The 18,298-nt window shown below is 43.2% G+C and overlaps 1 protein-coding gene across 3 annotated transcripts in view; it reads right to left on the bottom strand.

Annotated features, from left to right (window-relative positions):
• ATAD1 (ATPase family AAA domain containing 1) overlaps positions 1-10,572 on the bottom strand; it is a 45,214-nt gene extending 34,642 nt beyond the window's left edge. The window contains exons 1-3 of one of the 3 annotated variants that reach the window (XM_070752246.1): positions 10,011-10,572; positions 6,888-6,988; positions 6,597-6,771 (exon numbers count right to left, since the gene is read on the bottom strand). In XM_070752246.1, the coding sequence (XP_070608347.1) occupies positions 6,597-6,758 (162 nt within the window). In that variant the 5' untranslated portion in view covers positions 6,759-6,771; positions 6,888-6,988; positions 10,011-10,572. Of the gene's footprint in view, positions 1-6,596; positions 6,772-6,887; positions 6,989-7,616; positions 7,713-10,010 lie in introns of those variants that run through there. The other 2 variants (XM_070752248.1, XM_070752247.1) reach the window with 2 other exon arrangements.
• Between the last annotated feature and the right edge of the window lie 7,726 nt (positions 10,573-18,298).

The raw sequence follows: 18,298 nt of genomic DNA, 5'->3' as shown, positions 1-18,298 counted from the left end.
CCTTGGGTAAGAAGGTGGGGTCCAGTCGCAAGACTACCTTGTCCTGATGGAATTGACAAAGGTCCTGCCTGATTGAGAGGGCAGCCAGCTCCGAAATGCGTCGGGCAGAGGTAATAGCCACCAGGAAAGCTACCTTAAAGGATAGGTACCTGAGGGACGCCGATTTTAGGGGTTCGTATGGTGCCTGCGTGAGGGAATGGAGAACCCGTGGCAAATCCCAGGATGGATACCTGTGGACCTTGGAAGGTCTGAGGTTGGCTATGCCCTTGAGGAATTCCTGAACTTCAGGGAGGGATCGGAGAGGCTGTCTGCGGGGACCCCCTAGGACAGATGAAATGGCTGCCAGATGACGCCGGAGGGTGCTGGTGGAAAGTCCTTTATGGAAGCCTTGCATAAGGAAGGAAATAATTCTGTGTATGGGGATGCACAGAGGGGAGAGACCTTCCTGTAGACACCACTGGTGAAACTTGGACCACGTGTGGTCGTAGATTCGATTGGTCGAGCCCCTTCTGGCCTTTAAAATGACCTCCACTGAATCGGGGTCATGCCCACGCAGTTCTAAATCTCTCCTGATAACAGCCAAGCGGTGAGGTGGAACCACTCCGGGTCTGGATGGAAAGAGGCCCCCTGCCGCAGCATATCCCCCGAAACGGGGAGTCGCCAAGGGTCCTGGACGGACAGCTGTTGGAGATCCGCGAACCAGGGCCGGCGGGGCCAATGAGGGGCGATTAAGATTACTCGGGCCCTCTCGGTGAGGACCTTGTGAATCACGTCCGGGAGGATTGGAATTGGAGGAAATGCGTAGAGTAGGCCTGGAGGCCATGGACTCCGGAGGGCATTGATTGCTTCCGCTCCCGGGGATGGAAATCTGGAATAGAAGCGAGGGAGTTGGGCGTTCGCATTGGTCGCGAAGAGATCCAGAACTGGTAGGCCGAATCTGAGGGTGATTTGATGGAACAGGTCTTGATGGAGGTTCCACTCTCCTGGGTCTATCGTTGCTCGGGATAGCCAATCCGCCTGGACGTTGAGACTCCCCGAGATGTGATCGGCTAGGAGCGACTGGAGATGTTTTTCCGCCCAAAGGCCCAACTTGAGGGACTCCCTCATGAGAGCCTTGGATCTCGTGCCCCCCTGTCTGCAGATATGGCTTTTTGTGGCAATGTTGTCGGTGAGAATGAGAACGTGCCGGTTGGGAATGCGAGGAGAGAAATGCTTCAGAGCCAGGGAAACGGCTCTTAACTCTAGCCAATTGATTGGCCTGGAAGCTTCCTCCGGGGACCACGTGCCCTGGGCTATCATCCCCTGGGCGTGGGCGCCCCATCCCGATAGACTGGCATCTGTGGTGATGACAAATTGATCCGGGCACCTGAACGGGGATCCTCTGTCCATGGCCGGAGACTTCCACCACTTGAAGGATCTGCGAACACTCAGTGGGATGACAATGCGTCGATTTGAGTTGCTGTGCCCCGATCTCTGAAAAGGCAACAGAAGCCACTGGAGTTCCCTAGCATGAAGGCGAGCCCAGGGAATGATGCCTATGCATGACACCATCTTCCCCAAAAGGGAAGATAGAGTAACTATGGATACTGAAGGAATAGATAAAATGTTAGAAATTAACTCCACTATACTGAGTTTTCTCTCGGGAGAGAGAAAAACCTGGGAAGATTTTGAATCAATAATGGATCCCAGGTGAGGAATGGAAGTGGAAGGTTGGAGGTGACTTTTTTCAAAGTTGATGGAAAACCCATGGTCCTGAAGGACTGACATGGTGACAGAAAGGTCTGATTCCACTCTCTCTAGGGAGTTCCCATGAATTAAAATATCATCAAGATAACATAAAATGTGGATGGGAGACGCCCGGATATAGGCCGCCAGGGACCCCAAGAGCTTTGTAAAGACCCGAGGGGCCGAGGAAAGGCCAAATGGCATCGCCCTATACTGGAAATGCCTGCCTTGAAAGGAAAAACGTAAAAATTTTCTGTGGCATTTGGCTATAGGAATGTGAAGGTAGGCCTCAGTGAGGTCTAAGGAGACCATGAAATCTCCCGAGTGAATGGCGGCCAAAATAGAAGACAAGGAGTGCATCTTAAACTTCCTATATTTGATGAATAGGTTTAGTTTCTTTAAATCCAAAATGGCTCTCCAACCTCCGGAAGACTTTGGAACCATAAATAGGATGGAGTAAAAACCTAGGCCCTTCTGACCGGAAGGGACCGGTTGAATGGCTCTAATGGACAATAGATGAGAAATGGCCTCCTCCATACGGTTACAATCTGAGGATGACCTGGGAGAAGGGCAGGAAATAAAACGTTTAGGGGGAGGAGAAATAAATTCTAAAAGAAGGCCTGTTTGAACAGTGTCAATGACCCAAGGGTCCTTGGAGGTGAGACGCCAATTAGAAGCGAAATGAGCTAGGCGACCCCCTATGGGAATGGAGGAAAGATTACCATCTAGGTTTTTTTGAAGCCCTGTTAGAGGAAGCTCCCCTTTGGAAACGAAAACCTCTACCCCTGGAGTTCCTACCTTGGGAACGAAAGCGGGGGGAATACTGACCTGGAGATAGGAAGCCGCTTGATCTTGCTGGCGCCCTGGGCGACGAAAGGACTGCGTTTTGGTAACCTTTTTCGTGGTTGGACCCAAAACCTTCTTCTTGTCCGTGGTCTCCGTGAGGAGTGGATCCAGAAGATCACCGAAGAGAAGGTCGCGCTTTAAGGGGCCCTGGGATAACTGCCACTTTTGGCGAACTCCCGCTTGCCAAGGGCGAATCCATAGGAGTCTTCTTGCCGTTGTAGAAGCTGCAATAGACTTAGCAGAAAATCTAGTAGATTGCAAGGTGGCATCAGCCACGTACTGGGCAGCTGCAAAGACTTTGTTGAAGTCTTGTTGACCTCTCAAGTCATCGGGAGGAATGTGCTGTTGAAGTTGGCGAAGCCACAGCAGCATGGCTCTGGAGAAGAAGGAGGCCGCTGCAGAACTTTTAATGGCCCAGGAATCAGCGGAGAATCCTCTTTTGAGCATTTGCTCGATGCGCTTGTCCTCTGGACGGAGGACTTCCTCCGCCTCGCCTGGCACAGCCGCTGCCGAGTGAAGAATCTTGACAGGTTCATCTGGTTTGGGAAAAGATAGAAGCTCTTCATAGGAAGAGGAGAGTTTATACAACTTTCTGTCCTTGGTGGAGGGATTAAGGCCAGAGGCTGGAAAATCCCACTGTTTGAGTAAGGCATCTTTAAACAATTTAGGCATAGGAATTACCTCGTTATCCTCCTGTTCCTCTGTGAAGTAAGGTAAATTCTCCTCCGGGGGATCAGTGGAAGTGGAGGCTTGTTTCTCCTGGGCCGCTAATCCCGTAGAAATTCTAGCTTTGAGGAGGAGAGATTTGAATAGTTGAGAAGGAAATATAGTAATTGGAGGAGGGACCTTTATTTGGGATTCCTCATCCTCTGATAAGCCCTGAAAAGGGTCTTCATCCTCCTCTACATCCTCATATTCATCCTGGGAGGATTCTGAATCATCCTGAATAGGAGCTCTGACCGCTGGGGAAGAACCCAAGGGGCGGGAGGAACGAGAAGGAGGAAGAGGTAAAGGAAGCTCATTGATGGAGGAGAGTTTGGCATCAATGGCTTTGGACAACACAGCAAAAATAGATTGGAACTCAGGAGGTAAACTGGAAATATCAGCAGAAATGGCAGAAGAATCCCTAAAGGCCTGGGAGGATCCTGGCTGGGGGGAATCTTCAATAATATCTGGTTCCTCTGGACCTATGCCCCATAGGTTAGGTTGGGGTCTGTCTAGGTTTGGCTCATCCAGAGATAACACAGGGACCCCAGAAGGAGGCAGACTAGAGGCCTCTGGTGGGTCTTGACTACTGATTACTTGGGCCTGCACTTTCAAACGTTTTGCTGATTTGTCATGAATTTTTTGTAGGGCTAGGTCCCTTCTCTTCTCGGCCCTGGTGACCTTGGTCGAGGGGCGGGCCCCTGGAGAAGAGGAGGAAGAGGCCTGGGGGATACTAGTAATCTCATCGCCTGTAGGCCTGGCCTCTCTGGGACCTTTAGTTGTGCCTCTCTTGGGAAAAGTAGCCATAGTCTGACAATTAACAGAAGACAAGGCTGAGCCAATAACTAAATTATAAGGAGAAGATTTCAAGGACTTCCCAAGAGGAATGGATCCTGCTTCGAGGCCTCGAAGCTGCTGAAACGTGAGGACAATCTGGGCAAACCCAGAGTTCGTGCCCCCAAATCCAGCGGGGCCAGCCTCCCTAAACTTTGCAATTAAGTAAACCAAGGCACTCTGGTTGGAGGCTTAGCCGGTGGAGAATTTAGCCTGGGACCCCCAAGGCCCGCTCCCGGATCCACGCGGTGGACTGAGGCCTACGCGGCTGGCAGAAGGCCAACACGAGAGGCCTAGATTTTTAAAAAAAGGGCGCGAAGGCCTTCGCGCCGAAAAAAATCGCTCCGTAGAATTTCTTAAGGGAAAAGCGATCGACTAAGTCCAGGAGACTAGAAGGCGTCTCACTCCGCAGGAGGTATTTTATAAGCCCTTAAATATTTGTATACAATAAATAGACAATAATTCAATTATAAATACTTGCACCAGGACCTCCAGGCCAAGGGATTAGAAGAATCCACAAGCGGCCGCAGGAATCGTAACCGGCAAAACCGCCGGGGGAAAACGAAACCGCAACTTCTCCCAAGGAAAAAAGCCGAGCCGCTTTTTTTCTTTTTTTTCTTTTAAACGGCTGGCGCAATTAGTGCAAGTAATTAAATAAAGACAATAAATCTTACTACTTTTTTGAAGGAAAGATCGAAGGGAAGGTGTTAGAATGTTGAACGAGCTATCACAATACAACCGCAGGATATGCGAACTGAGCGAATTCTGGGGAAGGGGCGGATCCGGCAAGCTTTTTTAATACTAGGCTCAGTTCCACCGGATTGGACATGAGCAACCCATGTGACTGCTGGACCCGCTCCTTCAGTACGGAGAATCAGAAGTGACAGAAGTGTTCTCACTAAGAACAAGCAACTTGAGAGGGCAAACCATCCAGATTCAAATTGGACATGAAAATCAGAAGTGGGGGAGGTGTTCTCACTAAGAACTAGCAACTTGAGAGGGCAAAACATCCAGGTTCAAATTGGACTTGAAAATCAGAAGTGGGGGAGGTGTTCTCACTAAGAACTAGCAACTTGAGAGGGCAAACCATCCAGGTTCAAATTGGACTTGAAAATCAGAAGTGACAGAAGTGTTCTCACTAAGAACTAGCAACTTGAGAGGGCAAAACATCCAGGTTCAAATTGGACTTGAAAATCAGAAGTGGGGGAGGTGTTCTCACTAAGAACTAGCAACTTGAGAGGGCAAACCATCCAGGTTCAAATTGGACTTGAAAATCAGAAGTGACAGAAGTGTTCTCACTCAGAACTAGCAACTTGAGAGGGCGAAAAATCCACGTTCTAAGGAGGGAGGGATGGGAGGGGCGAATCGGGCGGGCGGGGGGTAGCGGCGAGGAGCCCGGAGGTGCTGGGGGGGGGGGCCGGCATGAAAAAAACCCATTGCCAGCCTCCGAACTGCCGTCGTCCCACCATCTGCGCATGCGCGGCCATGGAAAACAGGACGCGCATGCGCAGATGGTGTTTTTACTTCCGCACCGCTACATCGCGAGAAATCGATTATCGCGAGGGGTCTTGGAACGGAACCCTCGCGATAATCGAGGGATCACTGTATATCTAAAAAAAACTAATGCAGGGAGACCGTCTTTCAAGACATCCTATCTCAATATAACAGATTATTTCCATGCAAAGGATACAGGGAGGTCTTTGAATTTTCGTATTAATGTAGCACACACACGCTATTAAAAACAGCTTGACTCCATTATTTTGGAACATTACTGTAATTATGAACAACGGATTGTCAGCTTTAAAGGATAATTCTACACAGATCTACTCAGAAGTCAGTACTACTGAGTTCAATAACATTTCTCTATTTCATGAACCACAACATAATTTCATTCTCCTGCATTGCAGCATCTTAAGGACTAATGTAGAGCGAGCAGCAACCCAGTAATTTAACTGACCTCTCATGGGGAAAAAAAAGCATGTGATTGTGCCTATTTTCTGGGTTGAGATTTAAGCATTTTGGGGTCCATTTCGGTCTGGCAACTGTCTGGGGGAAGCCCGTGAAGGGCCAAACTGAGCCTCAGAAGCTCCGCCCCTCAAAAGCTCCATTTCGGCCAGCAATCTGCAGGACAAATGTTGCAGAACCTCTGCAGTTGTTCATAAGGGCTGCAAGATTCATAGTTTCGGCCCTTGTTCACAAATGTTAGAGGGTGCTTATCACATAACTTTGAATGTTCGCTAAAGAAACGCTCATAACCAGGGGATTACCTGTGTTTAATTATCTTTATACCTTGTGAAATTTGTTTTTATTCTGTTGCGCAACACCCAGAGCCAGAAGATGAAGATACTGAGCAAGGTTGGCAAGCTAGCAAGTAAATAAATGAATAGGCAAACTCAATCAGTTAGTTTCTCATTCTAAATTCAGCAGCGCAGAAATAATGTTTCTTATTTATATAACATTTCTATTTAAAATATTTTATTTATTACCTGTTTTTGGGCTTCTACCTTTTGCTTCCTTGTTGGATCAATTGCATCTACCATCCATTTAATTGTAAAATAAGTCACAGCACCAAATATTGTTAAGCGGAAAATTAAACCAACAACTTCATTCCGAGTTAGAGGACGAGAAAATGTTTCAGCATGTACCATTGTGAATGTTTCCCTATACCAAATAACGGAAGGGGAAGAGTCAATGTGCATTCTTAGAACATTAGGAAGCTTTACAGTATTAATTTTTGGTACATGGGTATACATTTCTATACTTTCTATATTACCAACCTGCTGCTAATTCATACACAAGATGGCGGAGGTCTTTTTCATATGTAAGAAGAGTTTCACGTACAAGAGATTTTGAACACAAGATGGGTGTGATTCCGTGCCTGGTAGAGATAAAGATTATTAGTTATCACTCAATATTTATCAATGACCACATCAAAAAGGGAAACCCTTTTTTTAAAAAATGGAACATATTAATTGGAAAACAATAATATTCAAAGAAAGCATCATAGATGCCTTTATTTGTTATTAGCAACTCACTTGATAGTCGTCAAAATCAGTAAGATTCAGTTTTACAAATTGACTTAAAATACTTGATTGAAAGGTATTATGAATGTGCAGTGTGTTCCATACGCAGCACAGCTAGTTTTCAACTGTGTCTGCCCAAGCCAAAATATGGAATTTCAGATGTTTTATCCATATGCCAGGAGTGAATTCGCCACCAGTTCGCATTGTTATGTTCCACGCTTGCGCAGAGCAAACACACATGCATCCCCTCATGCAATTCTGCTTCTGTGCATGCTCAGTAGCTATAATCAGTCCGAAACACAGCTGAGGAGCTGATCAACTGTGCTTCGGGCAAAAGAATAAAGGTAAGTATAAACCCTGAGGTGGGCAGGAAGGCCCTTTTTCAAGCAACAGAAGAAAAAAATATCTCCAAACAGTAAAAAAATTCAGAAAATAATTCCAAAAAAAAGAAGAAGATGGTGGCGCCAATGGATCAGCACCCACCGAACCGGATCCATGACACCATCATGAAGTTACCAGCAGGCTGCTACCGGTTTGGACAATCTGGTCCAAAGCGGGAGGAACCCATCCCTGCCATATCTGTAATGAAATAGGGCTGATTCTAATATTGCCTGAAATGTAATTCGGGCATGGGGGAAGAGATACTGGGAAGAAAACTAGATTGAGCTCGGGAACCCGTTTTTATTGGCAAAGTTCTTGGGTCACGATAAGCGCCCCAACACAACTGATGTCAAGCTGGCCATGCTCATTCTGGCTACACCCACTGCCCCGCCAAGGTCAAACACAACCCTGATGCGGCCCTCAATGAAATCGAGTTTGATACTCCTGATCTAAAGCAAGACATGGGAAGTTTTATAAGGTTTCTGGTACAAGCTAAAGATTGGAACAAGTTCTTTTTCTAGTCTTTATTCATTGACTTTTATTGCATTTTATGCTTATTATTGCGAATCACCTAGTATTTCTATAATATAACGGTACACAAATACTAAAATTAAGTAAATTAAAACTAATTTGGAGCATACAGGTAGACCAGTACAAATGGGTATCTGGTCCTCAAATCCCCATAGCTTCAACCTTAAACTGTCCACCATGGATGTCATCCCATTCCTAAGTGTTTTGTAAGGGGGTGTGCATAAGTGCACCAGTGTGCCCACTATCTTATCCTACTGTCCCCATTTATTTGTAATTTATTTTGTTCATGTCCATGTTTATACTTATACCTATTATCTTATACATGTTTGACAATAAAATAATAAATAAAATGATAAAGATTAAACATTGGCCTCACTTTTTACACCATAAAATTGCTCCAGCAGCAGCAGCGTTTCAACCAAATCCCAAACAAGTAAAACATTTCAGTTTTATTTTTGCCAAACTATAGTCGATGTAAAATAACAGGGCAGAAAGTCCAATATGTTGCTTTTCAATTAGAATAACTTTTCTTTCCACATGCACTCTAAAATGTGCCGTAAATCAAGGTTCTTTACTGTTTCACAATTTTCTCCTTAGAAGCTTGAATAAAATAGGTGTATGCTATTATCACTTTTGCTTGCTTAAAAAAACACATTTGATGCTATCAGGACAAACTATACAGTATCTGTTTCCCAGAAAGCAACTGGTCTACCAGCTATCCAAACACTTTCTAAAGACATTAGCTTTACTTGCTTCTCCCTTTTCTGAATTGTTTTAAATTTTCACTCCAACCCTATCCATTTACAAATCCCTCCCCCCCCCCCCAAAAGGAGCACGTACCTATTATCTCTCCTGCAACTGCCCTCAATCCTACCACTGCACAGGTACTAGTATCAACACAAAGAAAGAGGGAGGTTGGGAAAATTAAGAGTCAAGAGGTATTCTTCAAGAGTTTCCCCAAAATATATATTTTTTTGAACCCCGAAATAAGGTATGGTATAAGATACCGCAGGGAACCCTAGGCTTTTTTGAGACAAGCTAGGAACAGGTTTAATTTAGGCTTTGCAGATAACTTTTACATAAATAATTTTTATTTTATTTTTAATATATAAAAGAAAGAGCAAGTTTCAATGCCTGGTAACAGCAATAATCATCATTATCACGTTCATTAATAGTGACCATATAATAACAGTATTTTCTCAACATATTATTATTGCAGGACGGGCTTATTTATTATTATTTATTTATTAAATCAATTTCTATGCCTTATGATCATATGATGCATTATCTAGATCTGGCCGTAAAATATACGCATGGTTTCATTTTGGGTTTTAACTGTCTTTTTAAATTTTCCCTTTTTTACATATTTTAATATTAATATGGTTTTTAATTAAGATTTTATAGTTTAGTTTTTATATTTGACTTTTTATTGTTTTGTAATTTCAAGCCACCCGGAGTCCTTCGGGATTGGACGGCATAGAAGTCGAATTAAATAATAATAATACTGTAATAATAATAATAATAATAATAATAATAATAATTTGTTGTTGTTGTTGTTCTTTTTGGTTGTGAGCCGCCCAGAGTCCTTAGGGAGTTGGACGGCATGCAAATAGAACATACCAACGAACAAAATAAATTAATAAAATAAAATAATGTAAGTACGTAAATAATAATAATAATAATAATAATAATAATAATAATAATAATAATTTATTAGCTTTGTGTGCCGCCTCTCTCCATGGACTCCAAGTAACAGCAGAAGGAATAAAACCAAGTTACTGATCAGGAGGGTATTTCGGTTAAAGCAACCTAACTGGGACTCCGCACAACCCTATTTAATAACACGAGAGCCAAGCCGGGAACATGGAGAGGCTACGGGGGAAAGAGAGCCGTTATTTCTCTCTCTCACACACACACACACACGCGCGCATATACAAAACCCGAGAGGGGGAACGGAAGAGTCACCTTCTTTCTCCCAAAGAGCTTTCAGGGGGGCTTCCCAAGGGTTGTCAACAGCGGCCACGGAGAAGGAAAGCCCGGGCACCCTCTTCCCAACTCCCCGGCCGAAACGCTCCCAACCGGTTTCTGCGCGAAAGCCCAGCCGCCAACGAACTGAAAGCGAAAGGGAGCCTTCGAGGTGACCTTCCGCCGTGGGATGCCGCTGCTTCCTCCGCACCGGGGCGACGGAAAGGACCGTGGCGCGTAAAAAGCGTGCGCCGGAGTGTTGGGGTGGGTGGGTAGAGTGAAGCAGCGCGTGAAATTCCTCGAGAAGTGTGGAGGAAACGGCCGTTCCCGGCAGGCGTCGCTTGGATGTTTGGGCCGACGCTCAATACCCTCCCCCTCGGACGCCTTGCCTCTGTTTTAAGGTTCCGCTTTTAAGGAGGAAAAGAGAGGGGAACGTTTTCCTTGTAACCCCATGGCCGAGGAATCTCGCGTGGAAGACTCTCGCTTTCTTCGGTCTTGCGGGAAGGCGAGCGAGACGGTCTAGGCCGGGGGTCTGCAATCTTGGCAACTTTACGACTTGTGAGCTTCACCTGTGGAATTCTGGGAGTTGAAGTCCACAAGTCGTGAAGTTGCCAAGGTTGCGGGCCTCAAAAAGTTTGGCCTCTGAAGATTAGGCAGGGAGCTAAGGACTGCTCTGATTTAGTTTGCACACAATAGAAGGAGATGAGGATTTCCCTAGTCTGGTCTAACTAACCATTAAGTATCCTGCCTTCCTTTTGGACCAGCTCTATGCCTCTGCACCCATTGGCAATGTTACTGGAAATAGAGGAAGAGAAAGGCCACAGATACAGAGAGACTAACAAGAATGGCCTTAGCATTGATTACTACAGATATAGGAAAATAGTGAACACTGGATTATGCTGCCATCAAAATTTGAACTTCATTCAATGATAACATTCTTTATTTAGAATTTCATATGTCTAATCTTAATCAGGAGTTTAGGTTGTCTTTTTATGCCTATCTGTAGATCTTTGTTGTCATTAGTTGCAGAAATAATTTCAGATTCTCAATAAATTGGATTTGGTAGCATATACATTTACAAATCTCATTCGTGCACATTTTCAAAAATTGAAAAATGTATTGATGCACATAACAGTATATAATAGACAATATATTTCTTACCTTATTGAAACTATCCATTCTTTTAAATGAAATAATATTCCTAATGGTTTCTAATGCTGAAAACTAGATAATCCCTCATTTTTCACCCCTTCCATTTTAGTGTGGAAATTGAACTTTTTATATACAGTCATTGTGCATTACAATTACATTTAGGATATAAATTACATAATATGACAGATTTAAAAACATCAGTCAAACCACAGGACAATGGTTGTATGATTTGTACATAGGTAATACAATGTCTTTGTGATGACAGCATACATTATTAATAATGTATGCTGGACATGGGACCAGCGAATAGACATCAGGATATATACTTATGCTTATACTTACACTTATAGCTTCTTTAAAGTTTGAAAAGCCAAATGTGTGTCAAAGAAATAGGAAGTTTTCTTGAATTCATTTATGTATTACATTTAGATGCCTACACCTAGTGTAAAATGCTCATTAAATAGCAGTGAAGGTACTGTCTTTTGGCTTTGAGCATTGTGGCTAGTCTAGGGATATCAAATTGGTGGCCTGCAGGCTGCATGTGTCACGTGCAGGCCACACCCCACTCCAGCAAACAGAAAAAATGAAATGTCACATGATGTGACAGCAACATGACACTACATATTTGACACCTGTGGCCAGAGATTGGCTGCTAAGGTAGAACGGTGACATGTGCTTGCCCCCCATGGCTCTGGAGTCCAGCACAATTATGCTACTGCACCTGGGCAGGTAGCAAAATTGTGCGTGGACATGCAGATGTGCCACAGGTGCACTGGTGTGTCCGCATGTGATTTTGCTACCTGCCCAGGTGCAGTAGCATAATTGCGCTGGCCTCCACTAGCACTCAGAGCCACAGGGGCAAGCACATGTCACCGTTCCACCTTAGCAGCCCACCTCTGCCTGTGGTCTAGACAAAGGCACAAATAATTTTCAAATGTTAACAACAGGACCACAAGATAAGAATTTACAGGATACCTCATTAGCAATTTTGATTGTTTTTTTAACTGAAAAGCCGAGAAGGTCAAAACAAAAACATTGTTGATTTATATAAATGTTCTAACAAAAGCAACTAACCTTCTTTTCCATTTAAGTTACATATTTCACATTGTCATCTCATTGACCTGAGCTGTCACTGAAAAGTATGTTTAAAAGACTTTAGAAGTCTGATGATAGATGCTTATACTTGAGTAGCACTTAGTTTTTGCTAATTTTATTACAGAGTAAAATTTATTACAACTTTTAATTTAAAGACATTAGAAAGTGATTATTCAATGTGACCTCTGCAAATGTCCATCTGAAATTCTTTGGGATGAAGTAACAACCACAATTTTGGGATTTTTTGGTCATGGAGCAATGATGTGTGGTTTGAAATGTTAATTTCCAGTCCCATAAAGCAGATTGACAGATGAGGCATAAAATGGTTCCAGATGCTATATTTTCTAACTGTTCAGCTGCACTTGCTTTCTCTATCTCTGTCACCTGAAGCTGTAATATTGTAAGTAGGCCACCTGCATTTTGATTTGCCTTCTTTTAGCAGAATGTCCTTGAAAGCATTTAGAAAGAAGCATGTTGCTGATTCACATTTTTGTTAAAAAGTTGAAAAATATGTCAAATCAAGGAAATAATCTTTACAAGATGGCTGGAAATACTTACAGACTTGGTATGAAAAATAATTATGTGTTTTAGATGCTACATTGTTTTGAGAACAAAATAGCAATCCATGAAGATGTATCAGACAAAGCTGGTCTTTCTGATTTATCTTGTTACATTCTGAAAAATAATAGGGGAAAGAACAGATAACAGTTACCAAACCAATCTGGCTTACAGTAAGACTGTATTTAGTCTAATTTGAGAGGCACACTGCACTATAAAACAAAGCTTATTTTTGGAGTATAAGACGCACTTTAGTTTTTGGGGAAGAAAATAGGGGGGGAAATCTGCTTACCAGGTATTCATCTGGCTAGCATCCTTAGTCTGGTCAGTTTCAGCATATTATTTTATCCCCTGGTTAGGGCTTTAAAAAGAACTTTATTTGGAGAGAGTGACAATGAAAGAGCTTGCAAGCCAGTAAAAAGCTGGGAACATTGTTAGAATCTGGTGAGGGCTGGAAAGAAAAATTCTGAGCAAGTAGAACAATTAAAAAAACCTACAAAGACAGTGCTTGGAAAACATTCTTAGCAGAGAGTAACAATGAGAGCTTGGAAGCGTTAAGAGCTGGGAACATTGTTAGCACCAGGTTAGGGCTGAAAAGGAACTTACTTGGAGCAAATTAGAGTAATTTAAAATACTCTACAAAGACTTAGAGCTTGCAAAACATTCTTTGCAGACAGTAACATCAGGTAATCTTTAGGAGGATTCCACCTCTAAACTCCAGAAGCCCAGGGATCTCTCCTCAAAGCTCTGACTCCTGAAGACCCATCCTGCAAATCTAGCTTCTGCTGAAAGTTGTGTCCACCATTAAAGAAACTTTAACCTCGGGGCTTCAAACAAAGCCACTCTTCTAACAAAGAGACCATGTGATTCCATAGGTGAAAAGGACCAAATAAATAAATAAATCAAGTGGCTGTGAGGGGCACCTGTAGCTCAGCAGAATCATCTCAGTCTCCAGAGACTACCATAAACTTCAATAGCCCAACCTAATCATCCCTGATTGCTCCTAGCTTCAGAAACACAATAAACCCATCAACAAAGAAACAACCTTTACTACCTACTGTCCAACAGCATTCTACTTTAACCCTACCTACTGGCAAACACTATTTTATTAACAAGAATGCCAAACAAAAAAATCAAAAAATGCCACAACCCCCCCCCCCCCAAACGGATGATGATTTCACCAACACTGATGATTTATGCTACAAATGCACCAAATCCATCATACATAAAGAAGAATGCACTAAATGCCAAATGTGCCATAATTACATCCACAATACCTTCCTGGAAATTAGCAAAAATGTCACCAACTTCCTACAAAAAATTTCCTCATTTCTACATTTCTGCCCTTCATGTTTACCTAAAATGAATGACCTAATCACCATGTCAATAAAATTTCAAAATCTCAAAACAACCAGAGCCTCACAATCGTCATAGATTCCACCGAATCACACACTGAAGAATGCTTGCAAACCCACATTGAAGAACGCTTGCAAGCATGCTTCACATCTTTGGATAACAAAGTCACAGCACAATCAAAAGGAAACCCAATTTATCTAAACCAGGGATGGGCAATTAATTTTGCCAGGGGGCCGCATGAGAAATTGGGATGGTTTTAGAGGGCCAGACTAATATAATTAACTCAGTTCTACCCAATACTGTATATTATTGGGTAGAACTTAATTAATTATAATTATAAATTATAAATTATAATTATATATATAATTATATATTATATTATATATTTCTCCTTACTTACTTACTTCCTCCATTTCTACTTCCTTCCTTTCTTCCTTGTTCCCTCCATTTCTCTTTCCTTCCTTCCTTCCTTGTTCCCTCCCTTTCTCCTTCCTTCCTCCCTCCCTTTCTCCTTCCTTCCTCCTTCCATTTCTCCTTCCTTCCTTCCTCCTCTCCATTTCTCCTTCCTCCCTTCCTCCATTTCTCCTTCCTTCCTCCCTCCCTCCATTTCTCCTTCCTTCTTCCCTCCCTCCACTTCTCCTTCCTTCCTTCTTCCATTTCTCCTTTCTTCCTTCTTTCCTTGTTCCCTCCATTTCTCCTTCCTTCTTTCTTTCCTTCCTCTCCTCTTTCCCTTCTTCTCTTTCCCTTTTCTTTCCTTCTCTCTCTTTCTCCATTGTGAATGCCCAAAGAAGGTTAAGTCAACTTACGCAAAAGGTGGAGAGGGCGAGGCAAGAGCTCCAGTGTAGGCAGTCAGCCGAGCAACAGGCAGGCACGACACAACCGCCTTTTACCCCTCGTAGGTGGCGAGGCATCTGACTCCACCATGCGGCATTTGGAAACGGTGCACAGTGTTTGGATATAGCCTGGATTTTCGCAGGTGGCGAGGTCGTCTGACTCCACTGCGTGGCGTTTGGATTTTGATTTATTTTTGCATGTGGTGACGCTGTCCGATTCCACTGCATGGTGTTTGGATTTTGCCTGCATGCGCGTGCGCAGGTTGGACTGGCCTCCGTGGGCCGGTCACAGACAGCAGGCGGGCTGCAAGCGGGCTGGAGGCCGCCACTTGCCCAGGTCTGATTTAAACCATACTCCAACTCAGCAACAACAATCACTACCTTAACCATATGCCCATCAACTGCTACCTTCACCATATGTTCAGTCACATCATCCACTATCTCAACTATCCTCAAACCATCCTAATGACATTTCCCTACTCATCAGAGACACCCTGGAACATGAACAAAAATGGAATAATGCCATTGTATTTGGGCTTGAAGTCACTAACGACACCTTGGCGTCCTTAGCAACATGCCGGTATACATGACATCAAAGCTCCGCCCCCGGAATCTCTTCATGGGATTCCCCAGCTCCTTTTGTGCCTCCCTCCCAGCCACCCGACCGGCTGACAGCTCCCCAGTGTTCGCCTTCCTCCATCACCACCAGCGCCCGGCTCTTCCTCTTCTCAGCAGAGGACAGCCGGGTGGTGGCTTTTGCGGTGTTCAGCATGAACGCCGAACCGAAGCACTAATTTTTTTTTTAAATCGGGTTCGGGTCCGGCATGCCGAACACCACAAAATTCGGTACGGACCCAAATTGACGGGTTCGGTTCTCCCAACACTAATCACCAGGAATCTGTGAAACTTACACAGGAAGAAACCCGAATATGCCAAGACATACATACATACATACATACATACACACACACACACACACACACACACACACAATAAATAAGACTGGAATGTATTTCTTTCTTGCTAATCATTTTTTTAAAACTATCAATTCCCTTCCCAAATTTTAATGCAATGGGGGAATATTTAAATAATGAATTAAAGGGGAGGAATAAATTGGCAGGAGCGAGCACCCAGTGGACTGTATTAAAAAAGGCCATCTAAAAAGCCACAAGACTCTATGTAAAGCAAGTAACTAAAGGTAAAAGGAAGAAGAAACCGCTATGGTTTAGCAATGATGTAAGGGCTATAATCAATGAAAAAAAGGCTGCCTATAGGAGGTATAAAGAGTCTGGAAGTATAGCTGATAGAGAGGTGTATAAAATGAGACAGAAGGAGGCGAAACAGATAATATATGCTGCTAAAGCCTCAAAAGAGGAAGAAATAGCAAAATCTGTAAAGAAGGGGGATAAAACCTTCTTCAGATATATTAGTGATAGGAAGAAGAAAAACTGCAGCATCACAAAGCTTAGTACCGGGAATAATACATGCATTGATGGGAATAAGGAGATCGCTGACCATTTCAATAGCTACTTCTGTTCAGTTTTCTCAAAAGACACCTTACAAAATAATACTATAGAGGGATATAGCATTGCTTCCAGCTGTACGGATTCAGCTCCAGTGATCTTAGAAGCCGATGTCTTAGAAGAACTTGAAAGATTAAAGATAAATAAGGCAATGGGTGCAGATGGCATCCACCCCAGAGTTCTTAAAGAACTCAGATCTGTCATTGCTACCCCCCTGACTGATTTGTTTAACCAATCCCTGTTAACAGGAGATGTCCCTGAGGATTGGAGAATGGCCAGTGTTGTGCCTATCCACAAGAAGGGCAGTAGAGAAGAAGCTGGTAACTACAGGCCAGTTAGCTTGACATCAGTTGTAGTTAAAATGATGGAGACTCTACTCAAAAACAGGATAAATCAGCATCTAAAAAACAATAACTTATTGGACCCAAATCAGCATGGCTTTACTGAAGGCAAATCGTGTCAGACTAATCTCATTGAGTTCTTTGACTATGTCACAAAGGTGTTGGATCAAGGTGGTGCCGTGGATATTGCCTATCTGGACTTCAGCAAAGCCTTTGATACGGTTCCACATAAAGAGCTGATAGATAAATTAGTGAAGATTGGACTTAATCCCTGGATAGTTCAGTGGATTTCAAGCTGGCTGAAGCATAGACATCAGAGAGTTATTGTTAATGGTGAGTATTCTGAGCAGAGACAGGTTACAAGCGGTGTGCCACAAGGGTCTGTTCTGGGTCCTATTCTTTTTAATATGTTTGTGAGTGACATAGGGGAAGGTTTGGTAGGGAAGGTTTGCCTATTTGCCGATGACTCTAAAGTGTGCAATAGGGTTGATATTCCTGGAGGGGTCTGTAATATGGTAAATTATTTAGCGTTACTAGATAAATGGTCAAAGCAATGGAAACTGCAGTTTAATGTTTCCAAATGTAAAATAATGCACTTGGGGAAAAGGAATCCTCAATCTGAGTATTGCATTGGCAGTTCTGTGTTAGCAAAAACTTCAGAAGAGAAGGATTTAGGGGTAGTGATTTCTGACAGTCTCAAAATGGGTGAGCAGTGTGGTCGGGCGGTAGGAAAGGCAAGTAGGATGCTTGGCTGCATAGCTAGAGGTATAACAAGCAGGAAGAGGGAGATTGGGATCCCCTTATATAGAGCGCTGGTGAGACCACATTTGGAGTACTGTGTTCAGTTCTGGAGACCTCACCTACAAAAAGATATTGACAAAATTGAACGGGTCCAAAGACGGGCTACAAGAATGGTGGAAGGTCTTAAGTATAAAACGTATCAGGAAAGACTTAATGAACTCAATCTGTATAGTCTGGAAGACAGAAGGAAAAGGGGGGGACATGATCGAAACATTTAAATATGTTAAAGGGTTAAATAGGGTTCAGGAGGGAAGTGTTTTTAATAGGAAAGTGAACACAAGAACAAGGGGACACAATCTGAAGTTAGTTGGGGGAAAGATCAAAGGCAACATGAGAAAATATTATTTTACTGAAAGAGTAGTAGATCCTTGGAACAAACTTCCAGCAGACGTGGTTGGTAAATCCACAGTAACCGAATTTAAACATGCCTGGGATAAACATATATCCATTGTAAGATAAAATACAGGAAATAGTATAAGGGCAGACTAGATGGACCATGAGGTCTTTTTGTGCCATCAGTCTTCTATGTTTCTATGTTTCTTTGTGTGTGCTGATGGACATTTACACAAGATTGATTTTAAATATTAAAAAATTGGGAGATATGTTCACCTCACACTTAATTTTGATAA

This window comes from Erythrolamprus reginae, chromosome 5 (assembly GCF_031021105.1).
Source record: "Erythrolamprus reginae isolate rEryReg1 chromosome 5, rEryReg1.hap1, whole genome shotgun sequence".
Classification (NCBI taxonomy): domain Eukaryota; kingdom Metazoa; phylum Chordata; class Lepidosauria; order Squamata; family Dipsadidae; genus Erythrolamprus; species Erythrolamprus reginae.
The sequence above is the reverse complement of the archived record's forward strand: the minus strand, read 5'-3'. Positions and strand labels throughout refer to the sequence as shown.